At 42.5% G+C, this 19,118-nt stretch overlaps 1 protein-coding gene across 1 annotated transcript in view; it reads left to right on the forward strand.

The window, feature by feature from the left end:
• Positions 1 to 19,118, forward strand: part of LOC114659601 (retinoid isomerohydrolase-like) — a 57,875-nt gene that overhangs the window by 16,937 nt on the left and 21,820 nt on the right. The window contains exons 4-6 of the mRNA XM_028812170.2: positions 3,113 to 3,220; positions 9,884 to 10,025; positions 18,700 to 18,847. Of these exons, the coding sequence (XP_028668003.2) occupies positions 3,113 to 3,220; positions 9,884 to 10,025; positions 18,700 to 18,847 (398 nt within the window). The remainder of the gene's footprint in view (positions 1 to 3,112; positions 3,221 to 9,883; positions 10,026 to 18,699; positions 18,848 to 19,118) is intronic.

Here is a 19,118-nt window from a genome sequence, read left to right on the forward strand (position 1 = left end):
TTATGGGGTGTTGTGTGTAGAATTCTGAGGAAAAAAATGAATTTAGTCCATTTTGGAATAAGGCTGTAACATAACAAAATGTGGAAAAAGTGATGCGCTGTGAATACTTTCCGGATGCACTGCATCGCCTTAGTCTGAAGTGTACAAAGCCAGTCATTATGTTGAAATAAGTGGTCACTCTTCATGTAAGAAAAAATCGGTGAAAGAGACGTGATATTGAGCAGGATCCAATCAAGGAAGGGCTATGGAATAAACACGATCAAATCACAGAGCGATCAGAACCTACGTTTTCAAAAGTCTGTGTTTTCACCCATCCACACTGCAATGCTGAGCTGGTGTTTTCAGAAGTATACAGCGCCGCACAGCGTTTTCAAAAGTCTCTATTTCCGAGGGGCAAAAATGGGAGGGTAAAGTGGACAAAAGGCGAAAACGGAGACTGATTTCAGTGTTTTTAAACCAAAACAAAATAGAGTGGACATAGCCTAAGACTAGTTCTTCTAATCCACTTAATTAGGACCCACACTATTCATATGAACAAGTGCACCCTGGGAAATCCCAAAATCTTGCATTTAGAAAGCTGATTACAGGTCAGACTAGACAGACAGACAGACACCCACCCGCTAACCTGCTTTATTTTAGGGTTACGGGGATACTGGTACAATTAGGCCCAATGCAGGACCCAACCCTGGACCCATAGGCAGGGAGCTACTCCAGCACTGGCACTCTGTTGTTCAAAGCCAATTTATAGTCACCAGTCTGCGTAACTAATACATTTCAAATGGAATAATATGAAGATAAATCCATGCCATGAAGTGACTTGTGTGATTCTGGTGCCTTCCTTAGTGAGGTCATTCACTGAGTTATTCAGAGTCTCCCAGCTGGCCAACAGTTCATGCTGACAATTCAGCTCAGTCAGTGCTTTCTGCTTTGGCCGAGGCTTGATGGCTTTTATGTATGCCAGGAAATGTCAAGTTTTGTGAGCCAAGTAGCACTTTTATTAAGGACTACTCAATTTATATGAGCTGTGACCAACGTGAACATTTAATTAGGTGACAAGTTTTAGTGTAAGAGCCATCCTAGGGGACGATGGCTCTTTTCATTTGCAGCAAAGGAGGAGAATGTTGGTTGCCCACCTTTTTCTGATTCCCTGATGTGTAATGGATGAAGGTGAATGGCATCTGGTGACACGATTATTGCAGAGTCGCACGGCCCATTTAGATATTATTTTGTATTTTATTCCTTTGTCTCTTTCACTACCCAGTCCTGTTTATTTTATATTGTGTGTTTTTAACAGATAAGATATTTATCATTACCTCATATATTGATTGTAGTGGTCATCACCATGCAGAGAAGGTGGGAGCTGACATGGAGACAGATCAGCTGACATCATCAGGAAGGACACCAATCTCACTGTTCAGAGTTGGGCTGTTAGTTTAGGTCAACTGCAAGGCTCTCGCCTCTGAGCTGGAGATTGCAGGTTCATGAACTGCTGGTAACAGTTCACCACGTAGCAAATCTTCTAACTGAGACAATGAAAATACTACATCATCTGTTGTGTAAATCATTCATGTTCCACCACTTATCCGAGAACGTGCCATGGGGGCAACAGTCTTAGCAGTGAAGCCCATTTGTCCCTTTCTCCAGCCACACTTGCCATTTCATACTGTGGCATCCCAAGGCGTTCCCAGGCCTTCTGGGAGATCGAAACCATGCAGCAAGTCCTGAGTCTCCTCCCAGCTGGTTGTGACTATAAAACCTCCATAGGAAGGCATCCGTATCAGATACCCAAACCACCTCAACTGGCTCTTCTCGATGTAGATGGTCAGCGGCAATACTCTGAGCCTCTCCCAGATATCTGTGCTTTTCACCCGATCTTTTGGCTACTTGTACCCATGATCCCATCTTTTCTGTCGTTACCTAAAGCTCTTGATCATAGGTGAGGGTTAGGGACGTAGATCGACTGCTAAATCAAGAACTTCAGGCATTGAATTGTCTGTTAGCGGTGGGAAGAGAAAGACCCCAAAGATGCTTCTTAGGACACTGTAGTGGATGGTAGTTATGATGGGTAGTCCTTTAGGCCAAAAGGCACGCATGGGGTTCCAGACCTTGTAATGTTACGCGCCAATGAGTGGTTGGCTATTCTGGTGATTGACCGTGCTGCCTAAAGCCTTTGATCTTGGGTGTTTTATCTGTGCAGTCTTGGAGAATGTGCATAGTGTGCCTATGGACCAAGTCGCAGCATTCTGCAGGATTCCCCAGAGAGTTTCAGTGAATGTGTTTAATTCGCAATTCTCTAAGTTCTCCTATCCATCTTAGTTGTCATCCCTTGAATTCTAGGTCTTTGTCCTTGAGTCCATTTCATACCTTCTGGCTCAAGAGGTCTGCAGAGGGGCCTCTGGAGAGATATCAGGTCACCTCTGATTTATACTTTTATTATCAGATGAGGTCCAGGCAGATCCTGGTACTCCCTGGAGTTCAGTCACTCAGTTTGGAATGCAAATAGGGGAAGGTGCAGCTGGATTCCTGCATCCCTCTTGAATCTGCCTTCTTAACAGGCCTGGTGTGCAGGATGGGCAATACTTACTTTGTCCTACACTGTCTATTTATAACATTCATTTCCACAAGCTGTTGCCACAAAAACAAAAAAAATAATCCATGTCTATCCACTAGATGGCAGCACTATAATAGGTAACTAAGATGCGGCAGCAAAGTTCTCCAGCAAGTGGGCCACATCTACAGTGGTGGCACACAGAGGTACAAGTTCTCTCGTATGTCGCGTTTTTACAGGCTCAGTGAGATATGACTTGACTCATTCCTCATGTTCAAAGTGATAAATGCTGTTGCCTCTTTCTTACCTGTTTGGTGACGGTAATTGTAATTCTAGATTTGAAATGTAGCAATGGAACGATTCAAGTCCAATTGTTCTTGTAAATTGCAATGGCTGTGCAGAGGACTCCATTGCAATTCATTACTTGTGACGATTAATCTGGTTGGTGTCATAGAACTCCTTATTCTTCCAGGTTCAAGGTCAATTCTTATATTTTATTTACTCTGTTCAGTCATTTGTTTGATTGTTTGCTTGCTTACTTACTTATTTATTTTTGGGTTTTAGGTTTGTTAGAACTGATGCCTACGTGAGAGCAATCACAGAAAACCGAATTGTCATAACCGAATTTGGGACCTGTGCCTACCCAGACCCTTGCAAGAACATCTTTTCCAGGTTAGTCATTGCATTTTTGTTGCAGAATCCACTTGTGAACAGTACGTGAAAAGAATCAAGAGTTTGTTTATAGGGTCCAAGTGTAGTGCAGGGAAATTCTTACTTGTTAATCAACATGTAAACACATCACCATAATTAGTAATAATAAGCAATAATCGCCACTCTCCTGTGCCACCATCAGTGAGTAGAACTACCTGACCTCAAAACTTCAGTCTTCCTTACTTCTTTCATTCTAGAAAGCTTTCAAATCAATATCAAATTACTGCCTGAATAAATAAATGCCATGGACGGCCTATTGTCATTAAATAAACAAATGTATGTCATGGCGTGTTTCGATTTGTTTGAAATGTACAGTTAGCGACAAAAATGCAAAATAAACAATGCTGATTTTCAAATACAGTTCTACACCAACTTACGGCTCCATTTGGGATCAGCTGTTTGGCCGTATAGCGATTACAAAATGTTAAAGGTCATTGCAGTTTAGGCTCTGTCGGTTTGGCGTGGCTCCCCAATAAGCATACTTTATCTGCCGGTATGGAGAAGCACCAACCGATTTTCAGCTCTCGGACTCCGCACACCGGGTCTGTGTAAGGCAGCGTTTCTCAACCACTGGGTCGTGCTGCTGGGGGAGGGTGGGGGACTGGTGGGTCACCTAAGCCAGTGTTTCTAAACCAATGGGTCATGACCCAGGTTGCTGCCAGTAGGTTGCGGGTTGCTGCTGTTGCTTCGTGAGTGGCTCAGCTAAGCATTCAGCAGCAGTGTGGTAGATGATTCCCCATTTCTAAGTGAGCTTGTCTCACCAAAGGGGGTGTCCCAGATCACATTTATTTCACCAAGCAGGTAGTTTGTAATTGCTGCTAGTGGCTTGTCATTGAATTTAAAAAAGCAAAACTTGGTCGCAGGACCATAAAGTTTGAGAAACATTGGTGGCTGGAAGGAAGGCAGTGAGGAGGGCCCGATGCATAAGAATTGTCCGTATGGAGCGGTGTTGATCTAAACAAATCTTAAAGGGCCTTCTAAGAGTCATAAAACATGAGACCCTGTTAGGTAATAATATTAATGACAAAAGATTTATTACTGCGACTGGTTTTGTCAATTTCTAGAACATTATTGTCCAAATGTTTTCTGACAGCTCTGTGGCATAAGTACGAATCGCCTTGACTCATTCGACTGTAAATCAGCGCATGACTGTATTACAAAGGCTCCATCATAATCGTTCCAATGGATTATTCATTCATCCAACTAGATTACCTTTAGATTTCTTACATACCAATCATTTAAATGTGTGTGTTTAATTGTGTTTCTTTTACGTTTAAAGTGATACAATTATTACAATGGTTCAGGCTGATCAAATATCAAAAGTACTCTTGATTTTCTCAGTCGTGTTCGATATTCTTTTTATTGTCCCCCTGTCTCCAAATGTCCAAATGATCCTCAATGTCGAGTTCACTGGTCACCCAGCCTTTATAGCTTTATAAGGAATGAACAATGAGACATGAGCATTTCTGTTTGACTGTAAAGGTGATCATAATATTTTTTGCAAGTACAGTGCATCCAGAAAGTATTCACAGCGCATCACTTTTTCCACCTTTAGTTATGTTGCCGCCTTATTCCAAAATGGATTAAATTCATTTTGTTCCTCAGAATTCTACACACAACACCCCATAATGACAACGTGAAAAAAGTTTACTTGAGGTTTTTGCAGATTTATTAAAAATAAAAAAATTGACAAAGCACATGTACATAAGTATTCACAGCCTTTGCTCAATACTTTGTCGATGCACCTTTGGCAGCAATTCCAGCCTCAAGTCTTTTTGAATATGATGCCACAAGCTTGGCACACCTATCCTTGGCCAGTTTCGCCCATTCCTCTTTGCAGCACCTCTCAAGCTCCTTCAGGTTGGATGGGAAGCGTCGGTGCACAGCCATTTTAAGATCTCTCCAGAGATGTTCAATCGGATTCAAGTCTGGGCTCTGGCTGGGCCACTCAAGGACATTCACAGAGTTGTCCTGAATCCACTCCTTTGATACCTTGGCTGTGTGCTTAGGGTCGTTGTCCTGCTGAAAGATGAACCGTCGCCCCAGTCTGAGGTCAAGAGCGCTCTGAAGCAGGTTTTCATCCAGGATGTCTCTGTACATTGCTGCAGTCATCTTTCCCTTTATCCTGACTAGTCTCCCAGTCCCTGCCGCTGAAAAACATCCCCACAGCATGATGCTGCCACCACCATGCTTCACTGTAGGGATGGTATTGGCCTGGAGATGAGCGGTGCCTGGTTTCCTCCAAACGTGATGCCTGGCATTCACACCAAAGAGTTCAATCTTTGTCTCGTCAGACAAGAGAATCTTCTTTCTCATGGTCTGAGAGTCCTTCAGGTGCCTTTTGGCAATCTCCAGGTGGGCTGCCATGTGCCTTTTACTAAGGGGTGGGTTCCATCTGGCCACTCTACCATACAGGCCTGATTGGTGGATTGCTGCAGAGATGGTTGTCCTTCTGGAAGGTGCTCCTCTCTCCACAGAGGACCTCTAGAGCTCTGACAGAGTGACCATCGGGTTCTTGGTCATCTCCCTGATTAAGGCCCTTCTCCCTCGATCGCTCAGTTTAGATGGCCGGCCAGCTCTAGGAAGAGTCCTGGTGGTTTCGAACTTCTTCCACTTACAGATGATGGAGGCCACTGTGCTCATTGGGACCTTCAAAGCAGCAGAACTTTTTCTGTAACCTTCCCCAGATTTGTGCCTCGAGACAATCCTGTCTCGGAGGTCTACAGACAATTCCTTTGACTTCATGCTTGGTTTGTGCTCTGACATGAACTGTCAACAGTGGGACCTTCTATAGACAAGTGTGTGCCTTTCCAAATCATGTCCAGTCAACTGAATTTACCACAGGTGGACTCCAATGAAGCTGCAGAAACATCTCAAGGATGATCAGGGGAAACAGGATGGACCTGAGCTCAATTTTGAGCTTCATGGCAAAGGCTGTGAATACTTATGTACATGTGCTTTCTCAATTTTTTTATTTTTAAAAAATTTGCAAAAATCTCAAGTAAACTTTTTTCACGTTGTCATTATGGGGTGTTGTGTGTGTAGAATTCTGAGGAAAAAAATGAATTTAATCCATTTTGGAATTAGGCTGTAACATAACAAAATGTGGAAAAAGTGATGCGCTGTATATGCTTAACAAATACACAATTACAATTACATCACTAGTCTCTCATAAACTATCAGCATGGTTGATGTGCATACAAATTATTTTTTATAAAGTAAGAAACTTTGGTCAGACATACTGTAAATACACTTCTACTAAGTTATTTCTAATTATCTTTACTTTATGAAGCCAACATCAGACACATTACAAGTTTACAGCTATTAATTGGGAAGCATGTGAGGCACACATGATCATTGGCAAAGATTATTAAATTTATACACTTTGTTAGCAAAATGCTGGAAAATTAGATACAGAGAGAACCCATAGAGTGCAGTGTGGATCGAACAATTGGAAGATGATGATGTCAGGATTATCATGTGATCGAAGAATTAAGGAAAAGGTTAAAGTGTAGCGGGGCTACATAATAATAGGTATATTCTGTGTTTGTGCTGAGTTGTGTTTCATTTCATCATCCGGTTTACCGTCCATTATATGTGCATCAGTAAATGTTGACCCCATAATTGAAAAGGGGAAGGATGATTGAGAGAGACCGTAGCCCAGAGATGGAAATTGCCTGTGAAACTTACCAGATACATCCGGGACATTTTAAAAAAAGAGGAGCGAAATGCAAAAAAGGGAAGAGAGGAGAGAGAGAGAGAGAAAAGTAGAGAAGAGAAATCGAGAGGAGAAAGAAGACAATTTACCCGTTCAATTACCAACTCATCACTGCCGTTCACTGCATCATTCCACTGCTTGCTTTTTCAACGTATGATTCATCATCATGATAGCCAGAGCCGAGAAACCCCAGGGTTCAGATTCATACCAGCCATTGCCAGGTCTTTCACGGTTTTTGTTTTCGGGAAGGAGCACAATAACACTACAGCCAGTATCGATACCGCCAGACTTTATTAACTTCAGACTCATTTATCACCACATTTCAACTGTCGTTTATAACTAATTTGTGTTTGTGTTCCATGTTTCTATTTAATGTTTAGGGCCAAGGGAGGGTTCTTAGTAAATATTTGTATATTTTGTGTTTTATATAATAATTAGTCACTGGTTTCATTGGGATAGTGGTGTTTTGCGTGCATATATTTGCATTATTGAATATTTGTTTGTTTTTATCATTTACAATATATCCGTGTTTGGTTTTACATTCCTGTCTACTGTTTGCTGGTTATTTCGTCGTGTGGGGAAAAAAGTACAACTTGTAAGGAGTACAGCTTGTTACTAGATCAAGAAGCCTCAGGTTAACCAAGGAATAGTCTTGGTAGTATAGTGGCCGGTCTGGGTGAGTGGTCGGCCATTGCAAAAGGTCAGGTTTTTAAGACCGAGGTGAGACCATCAATGACGTGTAGAAATTGAGACGTGGGCAGGAGAAGAAGTTGGATGTGGCAGAAAGGAGAACGTTGAGATGAATATGTGGAGTTACAAGAAACCACAGAATAAGAAATGAGACAATCAGAGGTGCAACAAATATACATCAGGCCATAAAAGGACAGGAGGTTGAAGTAGTATGGACATGTGATGAGGACAGACAATCAATACATGGGTAAAAGAGTAATGGGAATAGAAGAGAAAGCAAGGGAGGCCAGAGTGGAGGTGGATGGATAAAAGTAAAAGAAGATCTGAACTGTCAAAATGGTGCAAGTCTGAGCTGTGTGGAGAATGTTGATCAAGCACATCATCACCACATGGAAGTGAGAAAAGATGAAGACAAAGAAGAAAAAGAAATTAGCAAAATGGCCAGTGGTATAATCTTTAGCACGCTGTACACTTACTGTAATTATTTGTGGCTGCTTCCCAGACTTTAACACCGTTACTTGATTCGGTAAAGAAAGCACATATTACAGTTTGTAGACTTGCGTCATGCAGGCGGATCGCACAAGTAAGATTTCTCATGTGCAACAACAGCAGCCTAATGTGTTCTACGGCAAAATTACAGAAGTTTAATAAGTCAACACAACTACAGTAAGGGTTGGAAAATTTCCTGACAGCTGCACGATTATCTTTCTCAGTACAACAGCTTTTCAGTGAATGCTGGAGATGTCGTTTCCTACAGTGGCTAGACAGTGATGTGGTGGGTTTTTTTTTTGTAAGTTAGACATAATACAGTAAATGTGTAATAAATGAGCATAGACGCCTCCCCAAACATCCGGCCCCTCCCAAAAGATCCAGCTTCTCCCGGTTCTGCAGGTGGTAGCAAGAGGATAGGGTAAAAGAATAAACGTATTCATAAAACTCGAAACAATTAATTTAATACAACTGACAGGGTTGTGCTTCCCATGAACTCATTAATGGGGAGTCTTTTGTTATTGAAGTGGTACATGATTAGATAGACAGGGTGTTATCGAATAGAGATTTAACACATTAACCGCTTGGACCATTTATTACCAGGATGTTCAATGCAGATATGATAAATAATGAACTCTATTTACGCTCCTAAAAAATGTATTAGAAAGCAGTCAGTAGTAACTCTGTCAAACTTTTTAATTACTTTTTGTCATGTTGCCGGTAAAATAAAGTGAACATCTGAATGAAAGTCCTAGAAGCATGGCACCATGCAGAATGCAGACTATTCACGGAACATGTGCTTCTAACGCGTCTCTTTGCGCGGTCCATGCTTCTTGCACAGCACACATTTGGTAACTGGTGACTGTTTGCGCATAGTGGGTGACAGAATGTCCATGTAGTGCCATCCTGACAGTCAGGACAAGTCAGACGCCTTGCGATGAAGAAACCCCTTCAGGGCAACTGAAACCTCAGCTGGTCAGTCTTGAGTAGTAATGAGATGACTTAAAACAAAACCAGAGCCGCCATCATTACCAGCATCCACAACCGCAGGATCAAAGGCCTCAGTCACCTCAATGTCTGCATCAGTACCAGAGCCTACAAGTGCCATCCATCCATCCATCCTCTTCTGCTTATCTGAGGTCGGGTCGTGGGGGCAGCAGCTTGAGCAGAGATACCCAGATTTCCCTCTCCCCAGCCACTTCTTCTAGCTCTTCCGGGAGAATCCCGAGACGTTCCCCGGCCAGCCAGGAGACATAGTCCCTCCAGCGTGTCCTGGGTCTTCCCCGGGGCCTCCTCCTGGTTAGACGTGCCCGGAACACCTCACCAGGGAGGCGTCCAGGAGGCATCCTGATCAGATGCCCGAGCCACCTCATCTGACTCCTCTCGATGTGGAGGAGCAGCGGCTCTACTCTGAGCTCCTCCTGGATGACTGAGCTTCTCACCCTATCTTTAAGGGAAAGCCCAGACACCCTGTGGAGGAAACTCATTTCAGCTTGTAATCAGGTTTCTGTGAATTACCAGATTATTGAGGCACATGTAAACATGTCAGAGATGATCCTGAATGGATTAACCCAAATTAAAGCTCAACACCAGTTAAGAGTTGTCAGTATTTTCATAAGATATGCAGAACTAGCATCCCTAAAATAACGTTTTCTTCTCCAAATTTTAGGAAGAAATCATTTTTGCTCCTCAGTTCTTTACTGTTGTTCTCCTCTTCATTCCCCCAGGTTTTTCTCCTATTTCAGAGGGGTTGAAGTGACGGATAATGCCCTTGTCAATGTCTATCCTATTGGGGAGGACTTTTATGCTTGTACAGAAACAAACTTCATCACAAAGGTTAACCCAGAAACTCTGGAAACTATTTCAAAGGTAGGGAAGTGCTATGGATAAGCTCTCAGTTTTAGTAACTTTGAAATATGGTCATTTCAAATTTGGAATTCTCTTTTCTTGCTGGAAAATAACAATGTTATCCCCCAGGCTTAGGCTTGGGATTCTGTGTAAATACGGTTAAACCCAAGTCAAATTTAGGATGATGTGTAACGATCTGCTTTATAGTGTTAAGCCTGAGTAACTCTCAAGACAGTATCCTGCTAACATTTGGTGGATGAAATAACATCAAGCTACTAAAAATCGTGAATATTTCTATGCATTCTTCTACTCTAAGGTAACTTATCCATATTCATGAATGGAGGTGGAGCCTTCAGCCAAAACACAATGGCATGTAAGCAAGAATCTGGGAAGCTGGCTTTAGAGCAAACTGAAACTGAACCATTAGTTGAATCAAGCTATAGTGATGGGAATGTGAATCAGTCATGGATAATGAAACTGATGTAATTAGCACTGTACGACCGAACAGCCGTGATATGCTTGGTGAATTCGGTCACCTGAAAGTTCACCTAGGTGCGTGGCAAAAAGGCAAAATGATTGCAGTCAGGAAAAAGTACTGTTCACAGTGTAGAAACTGTCATTCACATCAGGGGAAATATGGAAGTCACTAAGCCTTGGGCTGTGGTAGAGGCGCGACGATTGTGCGGGTCAGGCCCTGACATTCTACCCTCTCGTGCTCGACCAGAAGAAAAAATAATATGAAAAGACACTTGTACTGTCCCAATTGTAACGTCGGGCTGTGTGTTGGTGACAGTCCCCAAACATGTCACTTGAATGTCGAGGACTAAATCAGTGGGCACTCGACATACCTTTCCTACTGTATTTATGTTGATGTGTTGGTATATACGTGTTTCTGCTACACATAATATTTTTTATTGTTGAAAAAAAATTCAATGTGTTTAACTCATTTTCCTGGAGGTAAAACATCGCACTAAGGAGGGTATATGATTGTATGTGCATTTACACCGCGATATAACTAAACTAAACTATAACAAATTGAATGGGTGCCATGGTGGGGCACTGGTAGCACTGCTGCCTTGCAGTAAAGACACTAACTTTCATGTCCCAGTCTCTCCTTGCTTGGAGTCTGCATGCTCTGCCTGTATCTGCATGGGTTCTCACCAGCCCAGTGCCACGCAGGTTAGGTGGACTGGCGACGCTAAACTGTGTAACCCAGTGTGTGGCTGTGTTCACCCTTGTTCCTTCCTTGCAGCCTATACTTGGGTAGGATGGCCTTCCACTTCCCTTGACACTGCTCATGATTGAGTGGGCTTTGTAGAAGGTACGATATAATAAATACATTGTGAACACACTGAACGCAGCCCCAAGGAGATGTGGCCGCTCCTCCGAAACCCCCATGTTAAACGGTGATTCATTGGGAAACAAATAGTTTTTTTTATCTCCTCTTTGCGAGATCAGCTGCAGGCTTGCTGTTGCCATGCCACGTGGTCTGCATCTCGCGTGGGGCTTCGAATATTTAAAAGTCCGCACCGCAGCTGTCCTTTGGTCTCACTGCCCTGTCTGTCTTCCCCCAGACATCCTCTGCTTTATTCTTTATTATCCTGTTTTACAAATAAAGTTTCTGTTTCATGAAAATACCCTGAATGAATCTGTGCAACTTTGTGACCCAAGCGTGACAACATATATTAATCAGACAACGTGGGAAACAGCCCGGACACAGACAGGTAGACATCGTTCAAAGCACCACAACACATTTATTTACAGGAATATTTACAAGTGAAACACAGCACACAACCCAAAACCCTCCCAAAGTCCAGGCCTCTCAATCACAACGCCTTCTTCACCGCCTCCACTCATCTCCTCCGAGCTCTGTCCTTCTACACTCCCGACTCCAGCCATCGAATGGAGGGAGGCGGCCCCTTTTATATCCACCCGGACGTGCTCCAGGTGCCTCCCAATGAGCGACTGCCGGCACTCCCTGGTGTGGCAGAAGTACCGGCTGTGCACCTGGAAGCACTCCAGGTGTCCCTGGTCTTCTTCCCCCCCCCAGGCACTTCCGCCACACCCGAGCTCCACAGGCATCGGGGCGCCCCCTAGCGGTGGCCACGGGCCCCTATAGGGTTGAGATTCTAAGCTCTGTTCCTGTGGTTCCCAGAGCCACCAGGGCGGTCGCCCCCTCGTGGTCTGGATGAGGCGTAAACCCTCCTCCGGTCCTTCTGGGCGTCCTGGCTGGGTACCACCCCCAACCGCTCACCACAACAATTATTGTAACGGGCTTAATGACTAGTTAATAAATAACGGGCACTAGAACATTAGTAGGAACAGTCTATATTAAATGGCAAGGGACCTTGACCTCATTCTTTTTGTTGGTCGTATTTTTCTTTGTCGTTCAGACTTCCTTTTGTTGATGTTTACTTGCTGAGCTGACCGTTCTTCGTGGGCTGCCACCGTGTATTGTGGGTCTTTAATTTTCTGTGACAGTAATACTGTCTTGTACGTCCGCTGGCTTGTACGTCCGTAATATACCTTTAATTTTCTCTGGCGGTAATACAGGCGTGCGCGTCGGTAATATGCCTTTAATCTCCTCTGACAGTAATACTGGCTTCTATGTGGCTGTAATATGCGTCACTGTATTGTGTACCTTTAATTTCCTCTCGCAGTAATACTGGTTTGTATTTCCGTAAAACGCCTATAACTTTCTCTAACAGTAATATCGCGCATCGCACCGTGCCCCGCGCATGCGCACTTCACCAGAAGACACACACACATGGACACCTGGACGCACACAGGGATTTTATTAAAGAGGATTAGCACACAAGTGGGTAACACTAAAATAGCTGATCTTTTCGGAGTCACTGGGGTGAGTGTCTGCTCTGCTCAACATCAACTGTCAAGAAGCATTTTAAAGATACAGAAAAATAGAAATGTCTCGATTTCAGATAAGTGTAAATCTTACACTATTGCACTTTTCTAAATGCAAAATAGAATGAAAAAATTGAGTTGGCTAATTAAACAATGAGACCAATTAGAGGTAACAGTGACTGACTGACTGACTGAGTGACTGGTTGGATCAAAAAACCTGCAGCTGCTGGGGGGCCGCCATGACTGAAGGCTGAGAACCACTGGCTTAGATGCTCCTTAAGCACACGTGACAACAGTTAGGCCGCTAGGAAGGAATTTATTTGTTCCAAGAGAATTTTTGTTTTTATAGACGCTCAAGAAATAATAACAAAAAACAACTACATTCAAAAACACGTAAGAATTACAAAAGCGAAGAAAATCGTTTGACATTACTAAAGATAAGGAAGCATTGCCAGCGCGGTGCTATACAGGTATGTTGCTGTTGATATAAAGGAGTCGTGTTTCTTCTTACACTTCTACTGAATAATTCATTGGCCGAAGGCCCTCAGTGTCAGTGTGTCACAGAGACAATGTGCAGCATTGTCTATAATGGCACTCAGTTTTGTCTTCATTCTGTCCTCCACTACTACTTCCTGGGGGTCCAGAGTGTGACCCCTAACTGAGCCTGCCCTTGTAATTAACTTGTTAATTCAGTGGGCTTCTCTTAAATTGATGTTACCAGCCCAGCACACCACACTGACCATCACAGAGTTGTAGACGTTGTGAAGGATGTTACCCGCATTAAAGGAACATTGTTCTCTCGGATATTTTAATTTAGACATTCTTTTATTTTTACTTATTTATTTAAGCACTGAAAATTAACATTTTTAATCTGTTTTTATGTTAGAAAAAATCTTCAGAAGAAGGAAAAGAAGAAAGAAATCAGTTATTTTCTACACATATTCAATACCTGTGTTGTGAATGTGCCGAGTTTACACAGGGACAACCAATTGTCTAACGAGGACATAACTGCCTTTCCGTTGGCCTCCATCAGTGAATCATTCAAATAACAGCCACAATTCCTACACTTCCCTACACATTTCCACAGTTAGGGGGTCATTGTTTAGGTGTTTAAACTGAAGGACAGCTGTGAAAAGTATTCAAGGATCTGAACATTTTTCAAGGCTGTGTAAAATAAGTTTATTAAGTGTGAAAGTCAAAAGGCCTGGCCAAGATGGGAAGAATACCTCTCTTGACATGCATGTGGAGACACGGCGCTGCCATGAAGGAGATGACTGAATGACCACTGTTGATTACACTTCTTCAATACACAGTTAATTACAAAAATGCATGACCAGTTACTGATAAACAGACCCTTGGAGTCACAGATCTGCTACACTATATTATTCTTTATACTGGTACTCTTATTAATGCTTGATCTCTCAAAAGTAATGGCATGGACTGGGTTACACATCAAAAGACTTTAATTAAAAGGCTTTCTAAGTGAGTGCTAAAGACAAAAGCAAACAGTTAAAAAGAATAGAAGTGAAAATATCAAATAGTAAAAATCATATTTAACAGAAAAAATGAACTCTAGTAAAAGCACTCGTTGATTAAAAAAAATCCATCCATCCATCCATTATCCAACCCGCTATATCCTAACTACAGGGTCACGGGGGTCTGCTGGAGCCAATCCCAGCCAACATAGGGCGCAAGGCAGGAAACAAATCCCGGGCAGGGTGCCAGCCTACCATAGGGTGCACACACGCACCCATCCCCTTGTGATAAGGTGACAACCATTTAATAAAACGCCATGCAATGTGCATATACAGTACTCCTTTATTTTCAAAACCTTGTGACATTCGTTTCAATTTAACATCAACTTAGATCAACATGTAAAGGAGAATCAAAAAGTAAAGGCGACTTACCCTTTGATAATCGGCAACTATGAGCAGATGAACATAATCATTCTATCACTTCTCCACATAGTCCACCCTGCAGGTCGATGCATTTCTTTTTCATTTCCCCAATTCCTTGAGAGAAGACGCTTTTTGCCTTCTCCATAATTCAGGTCAGCACCATATCCGTAGCCTCCTTATCAGAGGTGAAATTGTGACTGTGTAGAACAGGGGTGTCCAACTCAGGTCCTGGTGGGCCACAGTGGCTGCAGGTTTTCATTCTAACCATCTTCTTAATTAGTGAGCCATTTTTGCTGCTGATTAATTTCCATCCATCATCCAGTCCTAACTGGGAGCCAATCCCACCCAACACAAACCCTGGGCAGGGCGCCACACACCCAGCACACATTAGAGACAATTTAGAATCGCCAATGCACCTAACCTGCATGTCTTTGGACTGTGGGAGGAAACCCACGCCGACATGGGGAGAACATGCAAACTCCATGCAGGGAGGACCCGGGAAGCGAACCCGGGTCTCCTAACTGCAAGGCAGCAGCGCTACCCACTGTGCCGCCTGCTGATTAACTTGTTTTGCCTTAAGTTTTCTTTGACGTAACTCAGACCCCTTAGTTGTTTCTTATTCCTTAATGAGCAGCCAAACAATAACGAGACCCAAAGCAAGCCACCACATGACTAGCTAACTTGAAAATAAAGAAAGGTGAAGGTCTCGGTCTTGTTGGTCGGCTCAGGTCACCCAAAACATCATGACGGTGGTCTTAGAAAAAACTGAAAATCAACAGTCCGCTGTGGCAGAATGAGAGTAGCAACAAGTCGTGATATTCAATAACGGCTTTAATTAACAGCTAGAATTGGCTTCTCATTAAGATACTGGTTGGAGTGAAATTGGCTGGAGTTTCAGTCAGTCTGGAGTTTGACGTTCCAATTTAGATTGTCATCTGTTGGCTTGTTTCACATCTCATTTCTGTTTGATTTCTTCATTAAATGGCAGTCAATCAATTCAGAGGATTGAATCCTTAAAAACAGGGCTATTGAACTGAAGGGAAAAGGAGTTGATTAGCAGTGAAAACTGGTCACTGATTAGGAGAAGGGTTAGAATGAAAACCTGCAGCCACTGCGGCCCTCCAGGACCGGAGTTGGATACCGCTGGTGTAAAACCTCTAAAAGTCTACCAAAGACATGATAATCGCATTGTGATATGGCTCAGGGCTGTAAGGGGGATGTGGAAGACATTCAAGCCACAGTTGTTGCATTTTCTCCACCATTGTGGCCGCTGCATGGAGATGTCACCAAGCACCAAGACTGTTTTTGACACTGCTCCTCTTCAATCGCTGTAAAGTGCAGATTTCAGTTTCTCTCTAATCATAGCACAGTACCATGCACTAGTCACTGATAGTCCATGTTCCTGAAAATGTGTCGGAATAGGACCATTCATGTCCCAAGAGAAGGTCCTAACAATTTTCTTGGCAGAGGGAAGTCGGTTTGAATTTCTTCAAAGATGGGTGGTTTCCATTACATGCTTTGACTCTTGCTTCCAACTCATAGTGAAGGACCCTTGTCTTATCTCCAGTGAGAATCTGTTCCAAAACACTTGGATCTTCTTCATAACGTTTTGGGAATTGGGTCACAACCTCCACGTGCGGTAGCTTGTGCAGATCAGTAAGCTGGTTGGGTACCCATCTTACACAAACTTTGATACCCAAGTCATCATACACTACAGCATGTGCAGATCCATAGTTGATATTCAAACATGCAGCAACAGCAGACATGTAATCATCAGTCTTCACACACAAAATCAGCAACTGATGACGACTTTCACAACAGTGCAGCTGACTGCTTCTCGATTTTGCATAAGGTCCATACTGCTTTTTATGCTGACTTTGATTTACAGTTAGGTCCATAAATATTTGGACAGAGACAACTTTTTTCTAATTTTGGTTCTGTACATTACCACAATGAATTTGAAATGAAACAACTCAGATGCAGTTGAAGTGCAGACTTTCAGCTTTAATTCAGTGGGGTGAGAAAAACGATTGCATAAAAATGTGAGGCAACTAAAGCATTTTTTGAACACAATCCCTTCACTTCAGGGGCTCAAAAGTAATTGGACAAATTAAATAACTGGAAATAAAATGTTCATTTCTAATACTTGGTTGAAAACCCTTTGCTGGCAATGACAGCCTGAAGTCTTGAACTCCTGGACATCACCAGATGTTGGGTTTCCTCCTTTTTAATGCTCTGCCAGGCCTTTACTGCAGCGACTTTCAGTTGTTGTTTGTTTGTGGGCCTTTCTGTCTGAAGTTTAGTCTTCAACAAGTGAAATGCCTGCTCAGTTGGGTTAAGATCAGGTGACTGACTTGGCCATTCAAGAATTTTCCACTTCTTTGCTTTAATAAACTCCTGGGTTGCTTTGGCTGTATGTTTTGGGTCATTGTCCATCTGTATCATGAAATGCTGCCCAATCAATTTGACTGCATTTAGCTGGATTTGAGCAGACAGTATGTCTCTGAACACCTCAGAATTCATTCGGCTGCTTCTGTCCTGTGTCACATCATCAATAAACACGAGTGTCCCAGTGCCACTGGCAGCCATGCACGCCCAAGCCATCACACTGCCTCCACCATGTTTTACAGATGATGTGCTATGCTTTGGATAATGAGCTGTTCCACGCCTTCTCCATACTTTTTTCTTGCCATCATTCTGGTAGAGGTTGATCTTGGTTTCATCTGTTCGAAGAATGTTTTTCCAGAACTGTGTTGGCTTTTTTAGATGTTCTTTAGCAAAGTCCAATCTAGCTTTTCTATTCTTGAGGCTTATGAGTGGCTTGCACCTTGCAGTGCACCCTCTGGATTTACTGTCATGCAGTCTTCTCTTTATGTTAGACTTGGATATCGATACGCCTACCCCCTGGAGAGTGTTGTTCACTTGGTTGGCTGTTGTGAAGGGGTTTCTCTTCACCATGGAAATGTTTCTGCGATCATCCACCACTGTTGTCTTCCATGGACGTCCAGGTCTTTTTGCATTGCTGAGTTCACCAGTGCTTGCTTTCTTTCTCAGGATGTACCAAACTGTAGATTTTGCCACACATAATATTGTAGCAATTTCTCAGATGGGTTTTTTCTGTGTTCGCAGCTTAAAGATGGCTTCTTTCACCTGCATGGAGAGCTCCTTTGACCGCATGTTGTCTGTTCACAGCAAAATCTTCCACATGCAAGCACCACACCTCAAATCAACTCCAGGCCTTGTATCTGCTTAACTGATAAGGACATAACGACAGACTTGATCACACCTGCCCATGAAATAGCCTTTGAGTCAATTGTCCAATTACTTTTGAGCCCCTGAAATGAAGGGATTGTGTTCAAAAAATGCTTTAGTTGCCTCACATTTTTATTCAATCGTTTTGTTCACCCCACTGAATTAAAGCTGAAAGTCTGCACTTCAACTGCATCTGAGTTGTTTCATTTAAAATTCATTGTGGTAATGTACAGAACCAAAATTAGAAAAAAGTTGTCTCTGTCCAAATATTTATGGACCTAACTGTAAATGAACTCTGTTCTCAGAAGATTTGTTTACCGAGGTGTTACTGTATTTCCATTTCTAGTTCCCATTCGTAACAAACCTGGTAATTCATAAATAAAAATTAACAAGAAGAGCATTTCACATGGAAGCACTTCTTTATGAAAAGAGTTTTGGGAATATGGAAGTAACTACCAACACATGGAGTTGTGGTAGAAACCTTAAAACATTTAAGAAAAATCTGGATGAGATATTAGGAAATCTTAGCTATTAGCTAAACAATCTTCCTTGATGTTCTGAATGGACTCTTCACGTTTGTCAGTTTTGTTCTTATAAGCAATTCAGTAACCATTTTAAGCAAAATTACTAGTTGTAATTCAAGATATAACTGGAATGTCCGATGTCTTTTACTTCCTGTGCAGGTCGATTTGTGTAAGTATGTTTCGATCAACGGTGTGACGGCTCATCCCCACATCGAAAGTGATGGAACGGTGTATAATATCGGAAACTGCTTCGGCAAAGGCTTTTCGATTGCCTACAACCTCATCATGATTCCACCTAAACAGAAAGGTCAGTGCTTTTCATTTCCTTAAATTGTGTCATTTTAATGTTGAGATCCAAATATTTAGATTTGTTTTTTTTCTCCATTGTCATTTGATACAACGTTGCTTGTGATTGATTCTTAATTTTACTTAAGATATGCTTTTATGTCACTTTATAAAGACCGTGCTCTGTGATGGCCAGGCAATGTAGGATTGATTCTGGCCTTGTGGTCAACGGTGTTAGGATACCCTCTGGCTCCTGTGATTGTGATTTGGATAACCGGGAAAACAAACGAAGA

The sequence above is a fragment of the Erpetoichthys calabaricus genome, chromosome 10 (assembly GCF_900747795.2).
Source record: "Erpetoichthys calabaricus chromosome 10, fErpCal1.3, whole genome shotgun sequence".
NCBI classification, from domain to species: Eukaryota; Metazoa; Chordata; class Cladistia; order Polypteriformes; family Polypteridae; genus Erpetoichthys; species Erpetoichthys calabaricus.